Source organism: Gorilla gorilla, chromosome 1, assembly GCF_029281585.2.
Source record: "Gorilla gorilla gorilla isolate KB3781 chromosome 1, NHGRI_mGorGor1-v2.1_pri, whole genome shotgun sequence".
Taxonomy (NCBI): domain Eukaryota; kingdom Metazoa; phylum Chordata; class Mammalia; order Primates; family Hominidae; genus Gorilla; species Gorilla gorilla.
Genome location: NC_073224.2, coordinates 38,360,482 through 38,384,060, shown reverse-complemented (window position 1 = coordinate 38,384,060; position 23,579 = coordinate 38,360,482). Strand labels below are relative to the sequence as shown.

Below are 23,579 nucleotides of genomic sequence, written 5' to 3'. Positions count from 1 at the left end.
TAGGATTGCAACCCCTGCCTTTTTTTGTTTTCCATTTGCTTGGTAGATCTTCCTCCATCCTTTTATTTTGAGCCTATGTGTGTCTCTGCACGTGAGATGGGTTTCCTGAATACAGCACACTGATGGGTCTTGACTCTTTATCCAACTTGCCAGTCTGTGTCTTTTAATTGGAGAATTTAGTCCATTTACATTTAAAGTTAATATTGTTATGTGTGAATTTGATCCTGTCATTATGATGTTAGCTGGTGATTTTGCTCATTAGTTGATGCAGTTTCTTCCTAGTCTCGATGGTCTTTACATTTTGGCATGATTTTGCAGTGGCTGGTACCGGTTGTTCCTTTCCATGTTTAGCGCTTCCTTCAGGAGTTCTTGTAAGGCAGGCCTGGTGGTGACAAAATCTCTCAGCATTTGCTTGTCTGTAAAGTATTTTATTCCTCCTTCACTTATGAAGCTTAGTTTGGCTGGATATGAAATTCTGGGTTGAAAATTCTTTTCTTTAAGAATGTTGAATATTGGCCCCCACTCTCTTCTGGCTTGTAGGGTTTCTGCCGAGAAATCCGCTGTTAGTCTGATGGGCTTCCCTTTGAGGGTAACCCAACCTTTCTCTCTGGCTGCCCTTAACATTTTTTCCTTCATTTCAACTTTGGTGAATCTGACAATTATGTGTCTTGGAGTTGCTCTTCTCGAGGAGTATCTTTGTGGCGTTCTCTGTATTTCCTGAATCTGAATGTTGGCCTGCCTTGCTAGATTGGGGAAGTTCTCCTGGATAATATCCTGCAGAGTGTTTTCCAACTTGGTTCCATTCTCCGCATCACTTTCAGGTACACCAATCAGACGTAGATTTGGTCTTTTCACATAGTCCCATATTTCTTGGAGGCTTTGCTCATTTCTTTTTATTCTTTTTTCTCTAGACTTCCCTTCTCGCTTCGTTTCATTCATTTCATCTTCCATTGCTGATACCCTTTCTTCCAGTTGATCGCATCGGCTCCTGAGGCTTCTGCATTCTTCACGTAGTTCTCGAGCCTTGGTTTTCAGCTCCATCAGCTCCTTTAAGCACTTCTCTGTATTGGTTATTCTAGTTATACATTCTTCTAAATTTTTTTCAAAGTTTTCAACTTCTTTGCCTTTGGTTTGAATGTCCTCCCGTAGCTCAGAGTAATTTGATCGTCTGAAGCCTTCTTCTCTCAGCTCGTCAAAATCATTCTCCATCCAGCTTTGTTCCGTTGCTGGTGAGGAACTGCGTTCCTTTGGAGGAGGAGAGGTGCTCTGCGTTTTAGAGTTTCCAGTTTTTCTGTTCTGTTTTTTCCCCATCTTTGTGGTTTTATCTACTTTTGGTCTTTGATGATGGTGATGTACAGATGGGTTTTTGGCGTGGATGTCCTTTCTGTTTGTTAGTTTTCCTTCTAACAGACAGGACCCTCAGCTGCAGGTCTGTTGGAATACCCTGTGGTGTGAGGTGTCAGTGTGCCCCTGCTGGGGGGTGCCTCCCAGTTAGGCTGCTCGGGGGTCAGGGGTCAGGGACCCACTCGAGGAGGCAGTCTGCCCGTTCTCAGATCACCAGCTGCGTGCTGGGAGAAACACTGCTCTCTTCAAAGCTGTCAGACAGGGACATTTAAGTCTGCCGAGGTTACTGCTGTCTTTTTGTTTGTCTGTGCCCTGCCCCCAGAGGTGGAGCCTACAGAGGCAGGCAAGCCTCCTTGAGCTGTGGTGGGCTCCACCCAGTTCGAGCTTCCCGGCTGCTTTGTTTACCTAAGCAAGCCTGGGCAATGGCGGGCGCCCCTCCCCCAGCCTCGCTGCCGCCTTGCAGTTTGATCTCAGACTGCTGCGCTAGCAATCAGCGAGATTCCGTGGGCGTAGGACCCTCCGAGCCAGGTGTGGGATATAGTCTCGTGGTGTGCCGTTTTTTAAGCCGGTCTGAAAAGCGCAATATTCGGGTGGGAGTGACCCGATTTTCCAGGTGCGTCTGTCACCCCTTTCTTTGACTTGGAAAGGGAACTCCCTGACCCCTTGCGCTTCCCAGGTGAGGCAATGCCTCGCCCTGCTTCGGCTCGCGCACGGTGCACGCACCCAGTGGCCTGCGCCCACTGTCTGGCACTCCCTAGTGAGATGAACCCGGTACCTCAGATGGAAATGCGGAAATCACCCGTCTTCTGTGTCGCTCACGCTGGGAGCTGTAGACCGGAGCTGTTCCTATTCGGCCATCTTGGCTCCTCTGATTTTCTATGTTAATATAGCATGATTTCTAGTTTAGTTTTTTTTATCAACTTTAATTAGATGTGAATGTTAAGAATTGATATTTTAATACCTCAAGCAAAAAATGATTTAAAGGGTAGGCCTAAAAAGCAACAGATAAATTAAAATAGAATTCTAAAAATTATTTAAGTAATACTAAAGAAGCCAGAAGAGGAAGGACAGAGGAAAAAAAAAAGACAGAGGAGACTAACCAAAAACAAATAATAGTAGATCTAAATTTAACAATATGAAAATTACATTGTGTTTTTACTTGTTTTGTTTTTATTTGTTTCTTTGTTTTTTCTTCTACTTTTATTTTAGGTTCTGAGGGTACATATGCAGGTTTGTTACACGGTTAAATTGTGTATTGCTGAGTCTTGGGGTATGAATTATCCCATCACATGGGTAGTAAGCATAGTCAACAATAGGTTGCCTTTTAACCCATACCTTCCCCTCACCCTCCTCCCTCAAGCAGTCTCCAATGTCTGTTGTTCCCATCTTCCTGCCCATGTGTAACAATGTTTATCTCCCACTTATATGTGAAGATATGTGGTATTTGGTTTCTGTTCCTGTGTCAGTTTGCTTAAAATAATGACCTCCAGCTGCATCATGCTGCTGCAAAGGACATGATATCGTTCTTTTCATGGCTGGGTGGTATTCCATAGTGTATATGTACCACATTTTCTTTATCCAGTCCACCAATGATGGGCATCTAGGTTGATTCCATGTCTTTGCTATTGTGAATAGTGCTGCAATGAACATAAGCATGCATGTGTCTTTTTGGTAGAACAATTTATTTTCCTTTGGGTATATATCCAGTAGAGGGATTGCTGAGTTGAATGGTAGTTCTCTTTTAAGTTCTTTGAGAAATCTCCACACTGCTTTCCAAAGTGGCTGAACTAATTTACATTGCTACCAGCAGGGTGTTTCCTTTTTGCCACATCCTCACCAGCATCTATTGTTTTTTGACTTTTTAATAACAGCCATTCTGATTGGTGTAAGATGTTAACTCATTTTGGTTTTGATTTGGATTTCTCTAATGATTGGTGGTCATATTTTTAATATATTTGTTGGCTACATGTATGTCTTCTTTTGAGAAGTATTTGTTCATATCCTTTGCCCATTTTTTAGTGGAGTTATTTGGTTTTTTGCTTGTTGGGGTGTTTAAGAGCCTTATAGACTCTGGATGTTAGAACTTTGTCAGATGCACAGATTGTGAATATTTTCTCTCATTCTGTAAGTTGTCTGTTTACTCTGTTGATAATTTTGCTTGCCATGCAGAAGCCCTTTAGTTTCACTAGGTCCCACTTGTCAATTTTGTTTTTGTTGCAATTGCATTTGGGGACTAGGTCATAAATTCTTTGTCAAGGTTGATGTCCAGAACGGTATTTCCTAGGTTTTCTTCTAGTGTTTGTACTGTTTTAGGTCTTACATTTAAGTCTTTAATCCGTCTTGAGTTAATTTTTGTATATAGTGACAGGAAGGGATCCAGTTTCAATATTCTGAATATGGCTAGCCAGTTATCCCAGAAGCATTTATTGAAAAGGGAGTTCTTTCTCCATTGTTGTCATTGTAGACTGTGTGGCTTTATTTCTGAGTTCTCTACTTTGTTCCATTGGTCTATGTATCTGTTTTTGTACCCTTACCATGCTGTTTGGTTACTGTAGTCTTGTATAGTTTGAAGTTGGGTAATGTGATGCCTCCAGCTTTGCTCTTTTTGCTTTGGATTGCTTTGGCAATTCAGGTTCTTTGGTTCAACACAAATTTTAGAATAGTTTTTTTTTTTTTTTGAACTGTGAAAAATGATGTTGGTAATTTGACAGGAATAACATCAAGTCTGTAAACTGCTTTGGGCAGTATGGCCATTTTAACAATATTGATTTTTCCTATTCATCAGCATGGAATGTTTTTCCATTTGTTTGTGTCATCTCTAATTTCTTTCAGCAGTGCTTTGTAATTCTCATTGTACATATCTATCACCACCTTGGTTAACTGTATTCCTAGATATTTTATTCTTATTGTGGCTATTGTGAATGGCATTGATTTGGCTCTCAGTTTGGATGTTTTTGGTGTATAGAAATGCTACTGATTTTTGTACATTGATTTTATATGCTGAAACTTTCCTAAGTTATTTTATCAGAGGTAGGAGCTTTTGGACAGAAACTATAAGGTTTCCTAGATAGAGAATCATATCATCTACAAACAGATAGTTTGACCTCTTCCTATCTGGATGCCTTATGTTTCTCTCTCTTGCATAATTGCTCTGGCTAGAATTTCCAGTACTGTGTTTAACAGGAGTGGTAAGAGTTGGCATCCTTCTCTTGTTCCAGTTATCAGTGGGAATGGTTCCAGTTTTTGCCTGTTCAGTATGATGTTCACTGTGTTCTTGCCATATATGGCTCTGATTATTTTGAGGTATGTGGCTTCAATGCCCAGCTTGTTGAGAGTTTTTAACATGCAGGGATGTTGAATTTTATCAAAAGCATTTCCTGTATCTGTTGAGATGATCATGTGGTATTTGTTTTTAATTCTGATTACATAATAAATCACACTTATTGATTTGCATATGTTAAACCAACCTTGCATCCCAGGAATAAAGCCTACTTCTCCATGGTAAATTAACTTTTTGATGTGCTGCTCCCTGGATTCAGTTTGCTGTACTACGTTGATAATTTGTGTGTCTGTGTTCATTAGGTATATTGGCCTGAAGTTTTCTTTTCTTGTTGTGTCTCTGCCAGGTTTTGGTATCAGAATGATGCTGGCCTCATAAAATAAGTTACGGAGGAGTCCTTCCTCCTTGATTTTTGGAAATAATTTCAGTAGGATTGGTACTAGCTCTTTGCGCATTTGGTAGAATCAAATCCATATGGTCCAAGGCTGTTATCGGTTTTTAGGTGTTTTATTACTGATTCAATTGGTCTGTTATTACTCTTTATTTGTCTGTCCAGGATTTCAATTTCTTCCTGGTTTAATCTTGGGAGGCTATGTGTTTCCAGGAATTTACCCATTTCTTGTAGGTTTTCTAGTTTGTATGCAGAGAGGTGTTTATAGTAGCCTTTGAGATTTTTTTTTTTTTTTTTTTGAGACAGAGCCTTGCTCTGTCGCCCAGGCTGGATTCCAGTGGTGCAATCTTGGCTCACTGCAACCTCTGCCTCCCAGATTCAAGTGATTCTCCTGCCTCAGCCTCCTGAGTAGCTGAAACTACAGACAAATGCCACCACACCTGGCTAATTTTTGTATTTTTAATAGAGACGAGGTTTCACCATGTTGGCCAGGCTGGTCTCAAACTCCTGACCTCAGGTGATCTGCCTTCCTTGGCCTCCCAAAGTGTTGGGATTACAAGCATGAGCCACCTTGCCCGGCTGAGATTTTTTTTTTATATTTCTCTGGGGTCAGTTATGATGCCACCTTTGTCATTTCTGATTGGGTGTATTTGGGTCTTCTTTAATTTTTTCTTTATAAATCTAGGCACCAAGCTATCAAACTTGTTTAATCTTCTGAAGAATCAACTTTTGGTTTTGCTGATCTTTTATATGGATTTTCATGCCTCAATTTTGTTCAGTTCTGCTCTAATTTTTGTAATTTCTTTTTTTCTGCTGGCTTTGGGGTTTGTTTTCTCTTGTTTTTCTGGTTCCTCTAGGTGCAATAATTAGAGTCTTAATTTGAGATCTTTCTAACTTCTTGAGGTAGGTGTACAGCACTATAAACTTTCCTCTTCATCCTTCTTTAGTTGTGTCCTGAAGATTCTGGTATGTTGTGTCTGTTATTAGTTTCAAAGAATTTTTTAAAATTTCTGCCTTAATTTTATTCTTTAACCAAAAGTCACTCAGAAGCTGGTTGTGCTTGAGCTGTGGTCCAACAGTGTGGTTGTTATGGTTTTGATTTTTGTGATTTAGTTGAGACTTACTTTATGGGCAAATATGTGGTCAATCTTAGAGTATGTGCCATGTGCTGATGAGAAGAATGTATATTCTGTTGTTAGGCATAGTGTTCTGTAGGTGTCTGTTAGATCCAACTGGTCAAGTATCAAGTTTAAGTCCTGAATAGTTTTGTAGTTTTCTGCCTCAACAATGTGTCTAATGCTGTCATTGGGGTGTTGAAGTCCACCACTATTATTGCGTGGTTGTCTAAAACTCTTTGTAGGACTCTCAGTACTTGTTTAACGAATCTAGGTGCTCCAATATTGGGTGTGCATATATTTAGAATATTTAAGTCTTTTAGTACTGAACTCTTTATTATTATGTAATGGCCTTCTTTGTCCTTTTTGATCCTTGTTTGTTTAAGGTCTGTTTTAGCTGATATAAGAATAGCAACCTCTGCTCTTTTTTTTTGTTTTCCATTTGCCAGACAGGTATTTCTCTAACCCTTTACTTTGAGTCTATGGGTGTTGTTACTTGTGAGATGGGTCTCTCAGAGACAGCAGACAGTTGGGTCTTGCTTCTTTATCCAGTTTGTCACAGTTGGCCTTTAAAATGGGGCACTTAGCCCACTTACATTCCAGGTCAATATTAACATGTGAGGATTTGATCTTGTCACTGTGTTATTAGCTTGTTGTTATGTAGACCTAATTTTACAGTTGTGTTAAAATGTCAATGGCCTATGTACTTAAGTGTGTTTATGTACTCAAGTGTGTTTTTGTGGTGGCAGGGAATGTTCTTTCATTTCCATGTTTAGCACTCCCTTTAGGACCTCTTGTAAGGTAGGTCTAGTGGCAACAAATTTCCTTACCATTTGCTTCTCTGACAAGGATTTCATTTCTCCTTTGCTTATGAAGCTTAGTTTGGTGGGATATGACATTTTTGGTTGGAATTTCTTTCCTTTAAGGATGTTAAAAATAGGCCTCTAATCTCTGTAGACTTGTAAGGTTCCTGCTAAAAGGACCGCTGTTAGCCAGAAGGGGTTCCCTTTGCTAGTGATCTGCCCTTCTCTCTAACTCCCTTTAAGATTTTTTCTTTCATGTTGACCTTGGAGAATTTGATGACTATGTGTCTTGGGGATGATTAACTTGGGGATGATCAACTCCTTCACACAGGAGTTCTCTGAATTTCTTGAATTTGCAAGTTGACCTCTCTAGCAAGATTTCAAAATTGTCATGGACTATATCCTCAAATATGTTTCCAAAGTGGCTTGCTCTCCTCTTTAAGGAAACTCAATCTGGTTAAGAACCTTCGCTGTTTGATCTCTTTACAGAATCCCGTATTTCTCAACTGTTGTGTTCATTTTTAAACTTCTTTTTTCTTTATTTTTCATTGCTTCAAGTGAGCAATCTTCCAGCTCTGAGATTCCTTCCTCAGCTTGATCTAATGCCTCCAATTATATTTTGAAATTCTTGTAGTTAATTTTTCATATCCCGAAATTCAGTTTGGTTCTTTCTTAAAATGGTTAGGTTGTCCTTCAACTCTTGGATTGTTTTACTGTTTTCCTTGGATTTGGTTTTGACCTTCTCTTGTACCTCGATGAGCTTCCTTGCCATCCAGATTCTGAATTAAATGTGTGACATTACAGCAATTTCAACGTGGTTAAGAACCTTTCCTGGAGAGCTAGTGTGATTATTTGGAGGTAAGAAGACACTCTGGCTTTTAGAGTTGCAGAGTTCTTACACTGTCTGTTTCTGATCTGTGAAAGCTGATGTTCCTTTATCCTTTGAAGTTGTTGTTCTTTGGACTGGGCTTTGTTTTTATGTTCTTTATTGCCCTCAAGTATTTGGCTGTGGTGCAAGTTGAGTAAAGTTGAAAGGCTTTGTTTCTGAATGCTTTCAGTGGGCCAACTCTCACTTCAACACTCCTGGGCAGCATGCTTTAACCTTGGGTGGCTAGGACTGGGCCCATAGCTTTGTGCTCTGATCACTCATGGGCAAGCCCCAGCTGGGCTGGAGAGGCCAAGGTGCTCCCAGACTGCAGGCAATAGCACTGCACTAGGGGTTGCAGGGTGACCATCGGTGGGAAACACTCCAATGTGGCAGTGGTGGAGTCCTTAGTGACCATGCTGTGGTGGGAGGCTGTCAGCAAAAGTGTTCCAATGGGGGAAGCATGAGCACCCCAGGTGGGAAGTACTCTGGTAGGGGCAGCAGGGGTGCCATGAGTGAACACATTCTGGCAGGAAGCTGCCAGCAAAAGTGCTCCAGTGGGGTAGCAGGAGCCTCATGAGAAAGCACAATGGCAGTGGCTGCTGGCAACAGCAGTCCGGCAAAGTCTACAGTATTTTTATTAGCATGATTAATATATATTGGAATTTAACTTTATCAACAACTTTCATTACAACTTTTACTACATGCTCATACTGTATTTAAACATTAGACAAAAAGAAGACTATTTATATGTGCTGAAGCCTATAAAGTTTGGTGTCTCACTTAAAAGCAGGTAACTTAAGTTTTGGAAATCAAACAAGGAAGTATATACTAATAAATATCTGTGTGTTCCTACATAAAGGGATCATCCTCCAACATACTGAATGTCATCTTGAAAAACAAGAAACTATGTCACCTCCAAATGAAAACAATAATACTGTAGTAACAGGCCCCAGTCATAAAGAAATGTATAAGATGCCAGAAAAATAATTCAAAATATTAATCTTAGGGAAATTCAGTGAAATATATGAGAATACAGATAGACAATTCAATGAGACCAGGAAAACAATTCATAAACTGAATGAAAAATTAAATAAAGATATATATCATAGAAAAGAACCAAATAGAAATCCTAGAACTGAAGAATTTAATGAAGGAAATTTAAAAATGCAACTGAGACCTTCAGCAACAGACTAGACCAAGCAGAAGAAAATTTCTGAACCTGAAGACCGGGCATTTGAAATAACACAGGCAGACAAAAAAAAAAGAAAAGAAAAAGAAAAAAAAAAGTGAAGAAAACTCACAGGATTTATGGAACACCATTAAGTGACAAATATTCAGATTATGGTTGTTGCAGAAAGAGAAGAGAAGAGAAAAACAAGAAAAATATGTTTAATGAAATAATAGCTAAAAATTTCCCATGTCTTGGAAGAGAAATGAACATCCAGGTCTAATAAGCTAAACAAACCCAAAGAGATTAAACTCAAACATGTCCTCTCTGGGGCACATTATAGTCAAATTGACAAAGTCAAAGAGAAAGAAAGAATTTTAAAAGTATCAAGAACGTCAAGTCACATATAAGGGAATTTCCATTAGATAAGCAGATTTCTCAGCATAAACTTTACAGGCCAGGAGATATTGGAATGATATATACAAAATATTGAAAGAAATAAACTATCAGCCAAGAATATTATTCCCAGCAGAGAAATTCTTCTGAAATGAAGAATAAATAGAATCTTTTACAGATATGCAAAAACTGAGGGAATTCTGAGGAGGAAAAGTTAAATTAAACTTAAAAAGTTAAATCTGAACTCAATTGAACATGGACACCAAGGGACAATGGTCACTAAGTCCCAGAACAGGTTGTGTGAGCCCCTTGAGGTGTTCATCCAGCACTGTTTCAGAGCCTATATGTTAGTTATTGAAAAACAATAGACAATCACCAAAAAAAGTTGACCTTTTTGTGTTCCTTAAGCCCTGTCCTGAAGGGCCCTCATGAGTGGACATCATGCCAAAAAATTCATTACAATAAGAGCTACAGTCCCAGACTGCGCCAAAGCTACATGAGACCTCTCCTTGTCTGTGCACAGATGAGTGGCCGACTCTGGAACCCAGGCTGTTGCTTCCCACTCTGGTGGTAAACCCTCCACAGTCTGGTGAGTGCAGTATCCACCTCTGGAGCCCAGGCTGTTGCTTCCCAGTCTGGTGGTGAATCCTCCATAGTCTGGTGAGTGTAAATATCTTTTCCTTCTCCTCTTCCCATTGCAATTTGCTTATTATATCAATCTGCTTATTATATCATTTGATTATTATTGTATCATTTGCTTACTATAACATTTGCTTATTACATCTGCATTGCCATTTACATGGGGTAAACGTTGTTTACCCTTAAAGGTATTGTGTGTGTGTCTTTTTTCTCCTCTCACACATTTCCCAAACAGAATAAATTCTTCACCTCTAGAATGGACTTACAAGAAATACCCAGGAGAGTCTTAAAGCTGGAAGTGAAAAGATGATAACCACCATCATGCAAACATGCAAAACTATAAAACTCACTAGTAGAGCTGATATACAAAGGAGAGAGGCAAATGAATCAAATCTTGTCACTACGGAAAACCACCTAACTGCAAAAATAACAATAAGAGAGGAAGAAACAAAGAATATTAAAGAACAACCAGAAAACAATCTAAAATTACAGGAGTAAGTCCTCATCTATCAAGAATAACCTTGAAAGTAAATGGATTACATTTCTCATTTAAAAGACATGGACTAGCTGAGTGATTAAAATACAAGACTCAACTATATGCTGCCTACAAGAAACCTACCACACCTGTAAAGACATGCACAGACTGAAAGTGAAGGGATAAAAAAGATACTCCATGTAAACAAAAACCGAAATCAAGCAGAAGTGTCTATGCTTATATCAACAAAACAGATTTAAAGTGAAAACCTATAATAATAGACATGGAGGACATTATATAATAATAAAGGAATCAGTTCAGCAAGATAATATAACAATTGTAAATATATATGCACACATCACTAGACTATCCAGATATATAAAGCAAATATTGTCAGATCTAAAGGAAGAGATAGACCCTAATATAATAATACTTTGAGACTTCAACATTCCACTCTCAGCATCAAATAGATAATCTAGACAGAAGCCCAACAAAGAAACAACAGATTTGAACTAAACAATAAACTAAATGGACCTCATAAACATTTACAAAACATTTTGCCCAACAGCTGCAGAATACACATTATTTTCATCAGCACATGGAACATTCTCCATGATTGACCATATTTTAGAACACAAGTCTCAACACATTTCAGAAATTAAAATCATATCAAGTATCTTATCTGAGCACAGGGGAATAGAGCTAGACATCAATAACAAGAGAAACAGCTGAAGCTATACAAATACATGAAAATTAAACATGTTCCTGAACAACAAATGGGTGAAGAAACTAAGAATGAAATTTTGAAATTCTTTGAACAAATGAAAATTGAAACATAATATATCAAAACCTATAGGACACAGCAAAAGCAATACTAAGAGGCAAATTTATAGCAATAAGTGCCTACATTAAAAAAAAAAACTAGTGAGGAAAGATGGCCAAATAGAAACAGCTCCAGTCTGCAGCTCCCAGCAAGACCAACACAGGAAGTGGGTGATTTCTGCATTTCCAACTGAGGTAACTGGTTCATCTCATTGGGACTGGTTAGACAGTGGGTGCAGCCCAAAGAGGGCAAGCCAAAGTAGGGTGGGGCGTCGCCTCACCCAGGAAGTGCAAGAGGTCAGGGAACTCCCTCTGCTAGCCAAAGGAAGCCATGAGGGACTATGCCATGAGGGACAAGACTATCCAGCCCAGATGCTACACTTTTCCCATGGTCTTGGCAACCCACAGACCAGGAAATTCCCTCAGGTGCCTACACCACAAGGGCCCTGGGTTTCAAACACAAAACTGGATGGCTTGTATGGCAAAAATCCGAGCTAGCTGCAGGAGTTTTTTTCATACCCCAGTGGCACCTGGAACACCAGTGAGACAGAACCATTCACTCCCCTAGAAAGGGGGATGAAGCCAGGAAGCCAAGTGGTCTTGCTCAACAGATCCCACCCCCAAGGAGCCTAGCAAGCTAAGATCCACTGGGTTGAAATTCTCACTACCAGCACAGCAGTCTGAAGTCGACCTGGGATGCTCAAGCTTGGTGGGGAAAGGGGCATCCACCATTACTGAGGCTTGAGTAGGCAATTTTCCCCTCACAGTGTAAACAAAGCCCCTGGGAAGTTTGGACTGGGCAGAGCCTACCACAGCACCTGAAAGCCACTGTAGCTAGACTGCCTCTCTAGATTCCTCCTCTCTGGGTAGGGCATCTCTGAAAGAAAGGCAGCAGCCCCAGTCAGGGGCTGACAGATAAAACTCCCATCTCCTTGGCACAGAGCACCTGGGGAAGGGGTGGCTGTGGGAGAGCTTCAGCAGACTTAAACATTCCTGCCTGCCAGGTCTGAAGAGAGCAACAGATCTCCCAGCACAGTGCTAAGGGACTGACTGCCTCCTCAAGTGGGTCCCTGACCCCCGTGCCTCCTGACTGGGAAACACCTCCCAGTAGAGGTCGACAGACACCTCATACAGGAGAGCTCCGGCTGGTATCTGGTGGGTCTCCCTGAGACAAAGCTTCCAGAGGAAGGAGCAGGCAGCAATCTTTGCTGTTCTGCAGCCTCCATTGGTGATACCCAGGCAAACAGGGGCTAAAGTGGACCCCCAGCAAACTCCAGCAGACCTACAGATGAGGGGCCTGACTGGTAGAAGCAAAACTAACAAACAGAAAGCAATGGAATCAACATCAACAAAAAAAATGACCACGCAAAAACTCCATCTGAAGGTCACCAACAGCAAAGACCAAAGGTAGATAAATCCACGAAGATGAGGAAAATCCAGTGCACCAAGGCTGAAAATTCCGAAAACCAGAATGCCTCTTCTCCTCCAAAGAATCACAACCCCTCACCAGCAAGGGAACAAAACTGGATGGAGAATGAGTTTGATGAACTGACAGAAGTAGGCTTCAGAAGGTGGGTAATAACAAACTCCTCCAAGCTAATGCAGCATGTTCTAACCCAATGCAAGGAAGGTAAGAACCTTGATAAAAGGCTGGAGGAATTGCTAACTAGAATAACCAGTTTACAGAAGAACATGAATGACCTGACAGAGCTAAAAAACACGGCACGAGAACTTTGTGAAGCATACACAAGCATCAATAGCCAAAGCAATCAAGTGGAAAAAAAGGATATCAGAGATTGAAGATCAACTTAATGAAATAAAGTGTGAAGACAAGCCCAGAGAAAAAAGAATGAAAAGGAATGAACAAAGCCTCAAAGAAATATGAGACTATGTGAAAAGACCAAACCTACGTTTGATTGGTGTACCTGAAAGTGACAGGGAGAACGGAACCCAGTGGGAAAACACACTTCAGGATATTATCCAATCTAGCAAGAGAGAACTTCCCCAATCTAGCAAGACAGGCCAATATTCAAATTCAGAAAATACAGAGAACACCACAGAGATACTCCTCGAGAAGAGCAACCCCAAGACATATAATCATCAGATTCACCAAGGTTAAAATGAAAAAAAAAATGTAAAGGTCAGCCAGAGAGAAAGGTCGAGTTACCTGCAAAGGGAAGCCCATCAGACTAACAGTGGATCTCTTGCAGAAACTCTACATGCTAGAATAGAGTGGGGGCCAATATTCAACATTCTTAAAGAAAATAATTTTCAACCCAGAATTTCATTTCCAGCCAAATTAAGCTTCATAAGTGAAGGAGAAATAATATCCTTTAAAGACAAGCAAATGCTGAGGGATTTTGTCACCACCAGGCCTGCCTTATAAAAGCTCCTGAAAGAAGCACTAAATATGGAAAGGAAAAACCGGTACCAGCCACTGCAAAAACATGCCAAATTGTAAAGACCATTGATACTATGAAGAAACTGCATCAACTAATGGGCAAAATAACCAGCTAGCATCATAATGACAGGATGAAATTCACACATAACAATATTAACCTTAAATGTAAATAGGCTAAATGCCCCAATTAAAAGACACAGAATGGCAAATCAGATAAAGAGTCAAGATCCATTGGTGTGCTGTATTCAGGAGACACATCTCACATGCAAAGACACACATAGGCTCAAAATAAGGGGATGGACGAAGATTTACCAAGCAAATGGAAAGAAAAAAAAAAAAGCAGAGGTTGCATTCCTAGCATCTGATAAAACAGTCTTTAAACCAATAAAGATTAAAAAAAGACAAAGAAGGGCATTACATAATGGTAAAGGGATCAACCCAACAAGAAGAGCTAATTATCCTAAATATATATGCACCCAACACAGGAGCACCCAGATTCATAAAGCAAGTTCTTACAGACCTACAAAGAGGCTTAGACTCACACACAATAATAGTGGGAGACTTTAACACCTTACTGTCAACATTAGACAGATCAATGAGACAGAAAATTAACAAGGATATTTAGGACTTGAACTCAGCTCTGGACCAAGCAAACCTAATAGACATCTACACAACACTCCACCCCAAATCAACAGAATACACATTCTTCTCAGCACCATATAGTACTTGCTTCTGAATGACTACTGGGTAAATGACAAAATTAAAGCAGAAATGACTAAGTTCTTTGAAACCAATGAGAACAAAGACATAACATACCAGAATCACTGGGACACAGCTAAAGCAGTGTTTAGAGGGAAGTTTATAGCAATAAATGCCCACAGGAGAAAGTGGGAAAGATCTAAAATTGACACCCTAACATCACAATTAAAAGAACTAGAGAAGCAAGAGCAAACAAGTTCAAAAGTTAGCAGAAGACAAGAAATAACTAAGATCAGAGCAAAACTGAAGGAAATAGAGACACACAAAAAAAGTTCAAAAAATCAATGAATCCAGGAGCTGTTTTTTTTCAAGAGATTAACAAAATGGATAGACCACTAGCCAGACTGATAAAGAAGAAAAGAGAGAAGAATCTAGTAGACACAATAAAAAATGATAAAGGGGAGACAACTACTGATCCCACAGAAATACAAACTACCATCAGAGAATACTATAAATACCTCTATACAAATAAAATAGAAAATCTAGAGGAAATGGATAAATTCCTGGACACATACAGCTTCCCAAGACTAAACCAGGAAGAAGATGAAACCCTGAATGGACCAATAACAAGTTCTGAAATTGAGGCAGTCATTAATAGCCTACCAACCAAAAAAAGTCCAGGACCAGATGGAATCACAGCTGAATTCTACCAGAGGTACAAAGAGGAGCTGGTACCATTCTGTCTGAAACTATTCCAAACAATAGAAAAGGAGAGACTCCTCCCTAACTCATTTTCTGAGGCCAGCATCATCCTGATACCAAAACCTGGTAGAGACACAACAAAAAAAGAAAATTTCAGGCCAATATCCCTGATGAACATCGATGCAAAAATCCTCAATAAAATATTGGCAAACCGAATCCAGCAGCACATTAAAAAGCTTATCCACCAAGATTAAGTCGGGTTCATCCCTAGGATGCAAGGCTGGTTCAACATACACAAATCAATACACGTAGTCCATCACATAAACAGAACCAATGATAAAATCCACATGATTATCTCAATAGATGCAGAAAAGGCCTTTGATAAAATTAAACACTCCTTCATGCTAAAAACTCTCAATAAACTAGGTATTGATGGAACAGATCTCAAAATAATAAGAGCTATTTATGACAAACCCATAGTCAATATTATACTGAACAGGCAAAAGCTGGAAGCATTCCCTTTGAAAACTGGCACAAGACAACGATGCCCTCTTTCACCACTCCTATTCAACATAATATTGGAAGTTCTGGCTAGGGCAATCAGGTAAGAGAAAGAAAGAAAGGTATTCAAATAGGAAGAGAGGAAGTCAAATTAACTCTCTTTGCAGATGACATGATCGTATATTTAGAAAACCCCATCGTTTCAGTCCAAAAACTCCTTAACCTGATAAGCAACTTCAGCAAAGTCTCAGGATACAAAATCAATGTGCAAAAATCACAAGCGTTCCTATACACCAATAATAGACAAACAGAGAACCTAATCATGAGCAAACTCCCATTCAAAACTGCTACAAAGAGAATAAAATACAACTTACAAGAGATGTGAAGGACCTCTTCAAGGAGAACTACAAACAACTGTTCAAGGAAATAAGAGAGGACACAAACAAATGGAAAAACATTCCATGCTCATGGATAGGAAGAATCAATAATGTGAAAATGGTCATACTTCCCAAAGTAATTTATAGATTCAATGCTATTCCCATCAAGCTACCATTGACTTTCTTCATGTAATTAGAAAAAACTACTTTAAATTTAATATGGAACCAAAAAAGAGCCTTTATAGCCAAGACAATCCTAAGCAAAAAGAACAAAGATGGAGGCATTATGCTACCTGACTTCAAACTATATCACAAGGCCGCAGTAACCAAAACAGCATGGTACTGGTACCAAAACAGATATATAGACCAATGGAACAGAACAGAGGCCTCAGAAGTAACATCACACATCTACAACCATCTGATCTTTGAAAAACCTGACAAAAACAAGAAATGGGGAAAGGATTCCCTATTTAACTAAAAGTGTTGGGAAAACTGGCTAGCCATATGCAGAAAACTGAAACTGGACCCCTTCCTTACACCTTATACAAAAATTAACTCAAGATAGATTAAAGGCTTAAATGTAAGACCTAAAACCATAAAAACCCTAGAAGAAAACCTAGGTAATACCAGGACATAGGCATGGGCAAAGACTTCATGACTAAAACACCAAAAGCAATGGCAACAAAAGCCAAAATTGACAAATGGGATCTAATTAAACTAAAGAGCTTCTGCACAGCAAAAGAAACTACCATCAGAGTGAACAGGCAACCTACAGAATGGGAGAAAATTTTTGCAATCTATCCATCTGACAAAGTGCTAATATCCAGAATCTACAAAGAACTTAAACAAATTTACGAGAAAAAACAACCCCATTAAAAAGTGGGCAAAGGATATGAACAAACACTTTTCAAAAGAAGACATTCATGTGGCCAAGAAAGGATATGAACAGACACTTTTCAAAAGAAGACATTCATGTGGCCAACAAACATATGAAAAAAAAACAGCTCATCATCACTGGTCATTAAAGAAATGCAAATCAAAACCACAATGAGATACCATCTCATGCCAGTTAGAAGGGCGATCATTAAAAAGTCAGGAAATGGCCAGGCGTGGTGGCTCATGCCTGTAATCCCAGCACTTTGGGAGGCCAAGGTGGGTGGATCACGAGGTCAGGAGATTAAGACAATCCTGGCTAACACAGTGAAACCCTGTCTCTACTAAAAATACAAAAAAAAAAAAAAAAGTCAGGAAAAAACAGATGCTATAGAGAAATAGGAATGCTTCTACACTGTTGTTGGGGTGTAAATTAGTTTGATCATTGTGGAAGACAGTAAGGATCTAGAACTAGAAATACCATTTGACTCAACAATCCCATTACTGTGTATATACCCAAAGGATTATAAATCATTCTACTATAAAGACTCATGCACACGTATGTTTATTGCAGCACTATTCACAACAGCAAATACTTGGAACCAATCCAAATGCCCATTAATGTTAGACTGGATAAAGAAAATGTGGCACATATACACCATGGAATACTACGCAACCATAAAAGAGAGTGAGTTCATGTCCTTTGCAGGGATGCCGATGAAGCTGGAAACCATCATTCTCAGCAAACTAACACAGGAACAGAAAAACAAACACTGCATGTTCTCACTCATAAGTTGGAGATGAACAATGAGAACATATGGGCACAGGGAGGGGAACATCATACACTGGGGCATGTCGTGGGGTTGGGGGCAAGGGGAGGGATAGCATTAGGAGAAATACCGAATGTAAATAATGGGTTGATGGGTGCAGGAAACCATATACATAGCACATGTATACCCATGTAACAAATCTGTACATTCTGCACATGTATCCCAGAACTTAAAGTATAAAAAAAAAAAAAAGAAGAAAGAAATGTACATCCTCAGGCTGTGCCTACTGAAACAGAAATCTCTTGTTTTATCAGGCCTTCTAGGTGATTCTCTTGGCCACTAAAGTTTGAGAATCATCATCCTTAGCATTTAAATATATTAAATTTCATAAGTTGTATATAGATATACACATACATGCATTCACATATATATAAATATATATTTATTTGCATTTTATATCATACCTGGAAAAATTCTTGTATATAGTAAATACATAGTACCAGTTAGTTGGTTAATTAACCACCTTTGTTCCTTACCTTTCCATTTCAGATACTTTTTCCAGGGATGCAATTTGGATCAATTGCTTCAGCTAGTAAATTGCAACTTTGATAAATATGATATAATTAAAGAATTACCTTTAGAAAAGTACTTTTCATCTCTGAAATTGCTTTATTCCTGATGTCCTCAAGTTGTTTCAATGCCTGGGTAGCTTGCTGTAACTGCTTTTCACAAAATTCATCTAGAGAATATGTTCGAGAACTATCCAGCTAATTAGATGATAGTAAATGTTCAGTGTTAGAAAGTCAAAATTCATATTTAAAAAAGATAAAATATTTGGTCTTTTCATGTCATAAAGAAGACTCCATATTTTACATTTTCTTCTGTATATCCTATATGACTTACATGTTTTTCAAATTTAAACACTTGTTAAATCTAACTAAATCTTGATTAAAATACAGAAAAATACATTGGTGTTTTAAATAATAAGTAATATTAAACTGAAGCAGAAAATTCAAGAGCTGATGTGTTTTTTAAACATTTATGCATGCAGAGAATCCACCAATCCCAGAAACTACTTTTACTTTTGAAGTCACCATTATCTGTAACAATTTAAAACACAAAGATAAAATACAGCATTATTGGGGAAACCAGCACCCAATATTTCAATGTATGTTCTTTTCTATTTTCCCTAAGTGTCAGCCGGTCTGAGAAATAAAGAGAAAGAGTACAAAAGAGATAAATTTTACAGCTGGGCCTCTGGGGGTGACATCACATATCAGCAGGTTCCATGATGCCCCCTGAGCCGCAAAACCAGCAAGTTTTTATTAGGAATTTCAAAAGGGGAGGGAGTGTACGAATAGGGAGTGGGTCACAGAGATCACATGCTTCAAAAGGCAATAAAATATCACAAGGCAAACGGGAGAGCAAGATCACAAGGCCAGGGCAAAATTAGAATTACTGATGAGGTTCCATGTCCCACTGGGCATGCATTGTCATCGATAAACGTCTTAAGAGGAAACAGGGTTTGAGAGCAGACAACCAATCTGACTAGAATTCGCCAGGCTGGAATTTCCTAATCCTAGCAAGCCTGAGGGCGCTGCAGGAGACCAGGGCGTATTTCATCCCTTATCTTCAACCGCAATCGACAGACACTTCCAGAGTGGCCATTTTAGAGACCTTCCCCTGGGAATGCATTCCCTTCCCAGGGTTATTCCTTGCTGGGAAAAGAATTCAGCGATATTTCTCCTATTCGCTATCTGCAAGAAGAGAAATATGACTCTGTTCTGCCCGGCCCTGCAGGCAGTCAGACCTTATGGTTATCTCCCTTGTTTCCTGAAAATCACTGTTATCCTGTTCTTTTTCAAGGTGCCCAGATTTCATCTTGTTCAAACACACGTTTTACAAACAATTTGTACAGATAACGCAATCATAACAGGGTCCTGAGGCGACATACATCCTCAGCTTACGAAGATGACAGGATTAAGAGATTAAAGTAAAGACAGGCATAGGAAATTATAAGAGCATTGATTGGGGAAGTGATAAATGCCCGTGAAATCTTCACAATTTATGTTCAAAGATTGCAGTAAAGACAGGCACAAGAAATTATAAAAGTATTTATCTGGGGAACTAATAAATGTCCATGAAATCTTCACAATTTATGTTCTTCTGCCGTGGCTTCAGTCGGTCCCTCTGTTTGGGGTCCCCAACTTCCCACAACACAGCATAAAGAGGGTAAAATTAAATAATTCAAATAAAATTAATTTTATTCAGAATTCATTCAGAATCTATAAGGAAGAAATCTCTATCTACTATGCTATGAGTTAATCTCTGGTAATACAAAATCATAATGTTCCATACATGCGTGTATATTACATCATTCTTCCTTCTTTCAGTATTGTTTTTCCACTACTGTGCTAATTCTCTTAACAAAATACATTTTCATTAATAAATATATAGATATGTTTATCTTTTATCATATATATTATAAAAATTAATAAATGTATCTTCCCACAACAAAAAAGATTGAAAAGTACTGCTCTTGCTTAAAATTTTGGATTTACTCTTTAAGTTTCCATTCTCCTGGTCCCATATCTGACTACCAGGTCCAAATTTTTCAAAATTTCCCTGCCTTTCTGGTCTTACTGACGACATCCTAATTAAAGTCTTTATTGCTTATACCTGCATTTATCCAGTACTATAATAATTGATCTCTATCACCCAAGTATCTCTCCACTAACAGTTTTTCCCAAAAACCAATATCACAATAATTTTCCTAAAATACCATGTTCAAAAACTTTGAATAGTTGTTCTTTAAAAGTAGTTCTCAAAATTTATCCTGCCTAACAGTTAACTGAGGAACCGATTTAAAATGTAGATTACCAGCACCACTCACTGCCCTCTCTTGCAAAAGGAGTGGGACACAAATATTTACATTTTTATTAAGCACCCAAATACTGCTCAATAAAAGAAACTTCACTCGAATATGAAATATGATGCAAAGTCTCAACTCTAGATGATTCTGTCAACTTGGATAAGTGGCAATCTCTCTAGAACTAAGTTTTGTTCAAATAGGTGAATTTTATTCAAAATTCATTCAGAATCTAGCTGGGAGAAATCTCCATCAACTAAGCTAAGAATTAATCTCTGGTAATACAAAAACATAATATTCCATCCACTTCAAAGTGAAGATTTGAACAAAGAACATATGTTCTTTACCTTCCAGTTCGAGAAATTCCACCCTCTTTAAAGGTATGCTTTCATCCCAGCAGAGTACACGTATGACCACCATTAATGGCATTAACTTCTGAACAATCCCATTCTTCACATTCATAACCTTGCTTCATTCTCCTTACATCCTCGTTGTCAGTCTTCATTGGCATCTGCATCCCTGGGCTATGCATAACCTTCCGATTCTAATGCACAACTGGCCACCTTGACTCCTGACCCCAGCTTGGTTCTCCAGGATATGAATCTCCACTCTTCCTCCATCTAAACCTGGCTTTTCCATATACAGTATCAGAAATTCCCATTCTTGTAAATTGCCCTCATAACAATCACCACTAGGAGTGCCCCTGCCCTATGGGCAGGTTGAAATCCTACTTTTCCCCTACCGTGTTATTCTTGGCCTGACATTCATGAACCAATCTAACTTTCAAATCAAATATATATTGAATGCCTTACTCACATTTATATTCTTTATTTAAAAGCCTTATCTCCTCTTCTATGGCTATTCAAATCCAGCACAGCCTAGCTCAAAATATGAGGCATGACCTAACTTTAATTCCAAATAAGGCTAATCTCTGCCTCCTCTGGATTTCTGTAACATGACTGTTTTACAAGTATTATTTGCCAGTAAACATTCCTTACCTTATACTTTGCTAATGGGTTAGGTAGAATGATTAGCATAACAAAGAAACTATCTCTAGAATTAGTTTTCATTTTTATATATAAAGAATTATTTCTTCCCATGAACTGTAAGCAGATTGAAAATAGCAAAGCTTTGTTTTTCACTTTGTATTCATCTCCTTTGCACAGCATTTCGCATATAATAGATAATAAATACTTACATATTGTCTGGAAAAGTTTTTTCTCTTCCTCCTGATGTTCTATATTAAAGCTGACATGGCCTGAGGTCTCTAGGAAAGAGTCCTAACATTTCTTCTCTATCACTGGTAATGTTCTCTATCATTTGGTAGCATTTAAGGCACAGACTTCAAAGGTATTTTAAAGTCTTTTATGCCTTCACACCCATCATTAAAAATTAATAAATTTTGTCACTCAGCCATTTACAAAATAATCTGATATCACAGATTATTTTATTTCCTTCTACAAGAAAACCATATCCTATTTCCTTCTATATAAAAACCAAATCAAAGAGATTCCTCTGTGAAATGTCTCCTACTTAAGGTGAATTTAATCCTTTTGAAACATAAACATTCTCTATATAAGTATAAAAAATATACATCTATGTGATAATTCCTCCTCCTTCATTAGTTTATTCTTTTATTCACTCAAAGACTATTGGTGAGCACCTACTATGTATCAGTCATTACACATAATCAATTCTAAACATACGACGTTGATTTACAAGTATTGATCTTGTTACATGCAGTCAACACAACTGATTTTCGAGCTAATTTTCAAATATTTAATTTGTCTAAGACCCTTAACAATTCCTCTTTCTAAGTCTAGATAACTCTATCAATTTTACTTTTTTCCCCATACACTGAGTGAGTGAAGTAAAATCTGCTAGAATCTTGTTCAATTGTAGACTTAATTAGTTCTAGGTACTTAACCACTCAAAAGAGCTATCTTATATAAATTAAGTTATTCCATTAACAGGCTCACTTTTTCTAGAATCTTGAAATAGGAGAATTCATAAATTTAACCAAAACTTCTGAGTTGAAGCTTATGATAATATCTTGACATGCTATACTAGAGGAAGAATATCAATTATGTATAAGAGATAACTGATTATTTTAAATCATATTACACATTTGGAAATACATTTGAAAATAAAGGGTCTTATAGACTTAGGTTAGGCATAAGGAAAAAATTACAAGAAATGTTAACTATTAAAATTTATTGCAAGGAACTCACATTCTTTGCAGATATTTTAGAACAGTAGTAATCGAAAGAGATGGTTTATTTATGAATTTAGAAATCTGTATTTTTTAATTCAAAATGCTATTTTTCTTCCTAGTTTCTATATACCAATATTAGCTTATAGTAGTATACTTCTACTCACCTTTACAAGGCATATGGCAGATAGATTATTTTCATGGTCATTATAATTTTTGAGATTAATTGCATCTTCACAAAGTCCTCTTATATAAAGCAAACAGGTTTGAAATAAGTAATCAGCCAAAAAAAGATGGTGGTACAAAAATGACCTGAAAGTTAAAAAATTTCTACAGATATATCTCTCATTCAAAATGAATAAAATTAATTTAGAGGTAAGTAGTGTGGTTTAGTTAATATCCTTATAGTTAAAATGTTTTACATCTACCCCATTTTAAATGATAATGATCAGTAAGCATTAGGGGTTGTGTTTGGATGATAATGTTGTAGGCAAGGTTTTGGGGACTAGGTGTGTTGAATAAGAACAAAATAGGAGGGGGAAACAAGTAATGACATTCTGTTATGCCACTGAGTTCTAATAATTTTGAAATATGAGGAAGTATTATGTAAAATGAATTATATGTCCTCAATGTATTAAATTCACTAAATCTAAATAAATTCCTTCAATGTACTTTTCTCCCAACTATAGGAAACAATACTAACTGGAATAGGGACCACTGGGAGAATGTTTCTTAAAATCTCCAACTACCTATATCATAAAATAAAGAAGATGGCCCCTTTTCTTTTATCTGTCTTTTTCTACTAGTCTAAATAAAGGTGAGACAAATCACAAAGGTGAGACAAATCACTACTAACTACACTGGAAATAACAGA

General features: G+C 38.0%; 1 protein-coding gene across 2 annotated transcripts in view; it reads right to left on the bottom strand.

The window, feature by feature from the left end:
* Nucleotides 1-23,579, bottom strand: part of DNAH14 (dynein axonemal heavy chain 14) — a 186,796-nt gene that overhangs the window by 90,725 nt on the left and 72,492 nt on the right. The window contains exons 9-10 of one of the 2 annotated variants that reach the window (XM_055372090.2): nt 22,873-23,017; nt 18,260-18,391 (exon numbers count right to left, since the gene is read on the bottom strand). The exons of the other annotated variant lie outside the window; for it this stretch is intronic. Coding sequence (XP_055228065.2) covers nt 18,260-18,391; nt 22,873-23,017 — 277 coding nt within the window. The remainder of the gene's footprint in view (nt 1-18,259; nt 18,392-22,872; nt 23,018-23,579) is intronic. 2 annotated transcript variants of the gene reach the window in all.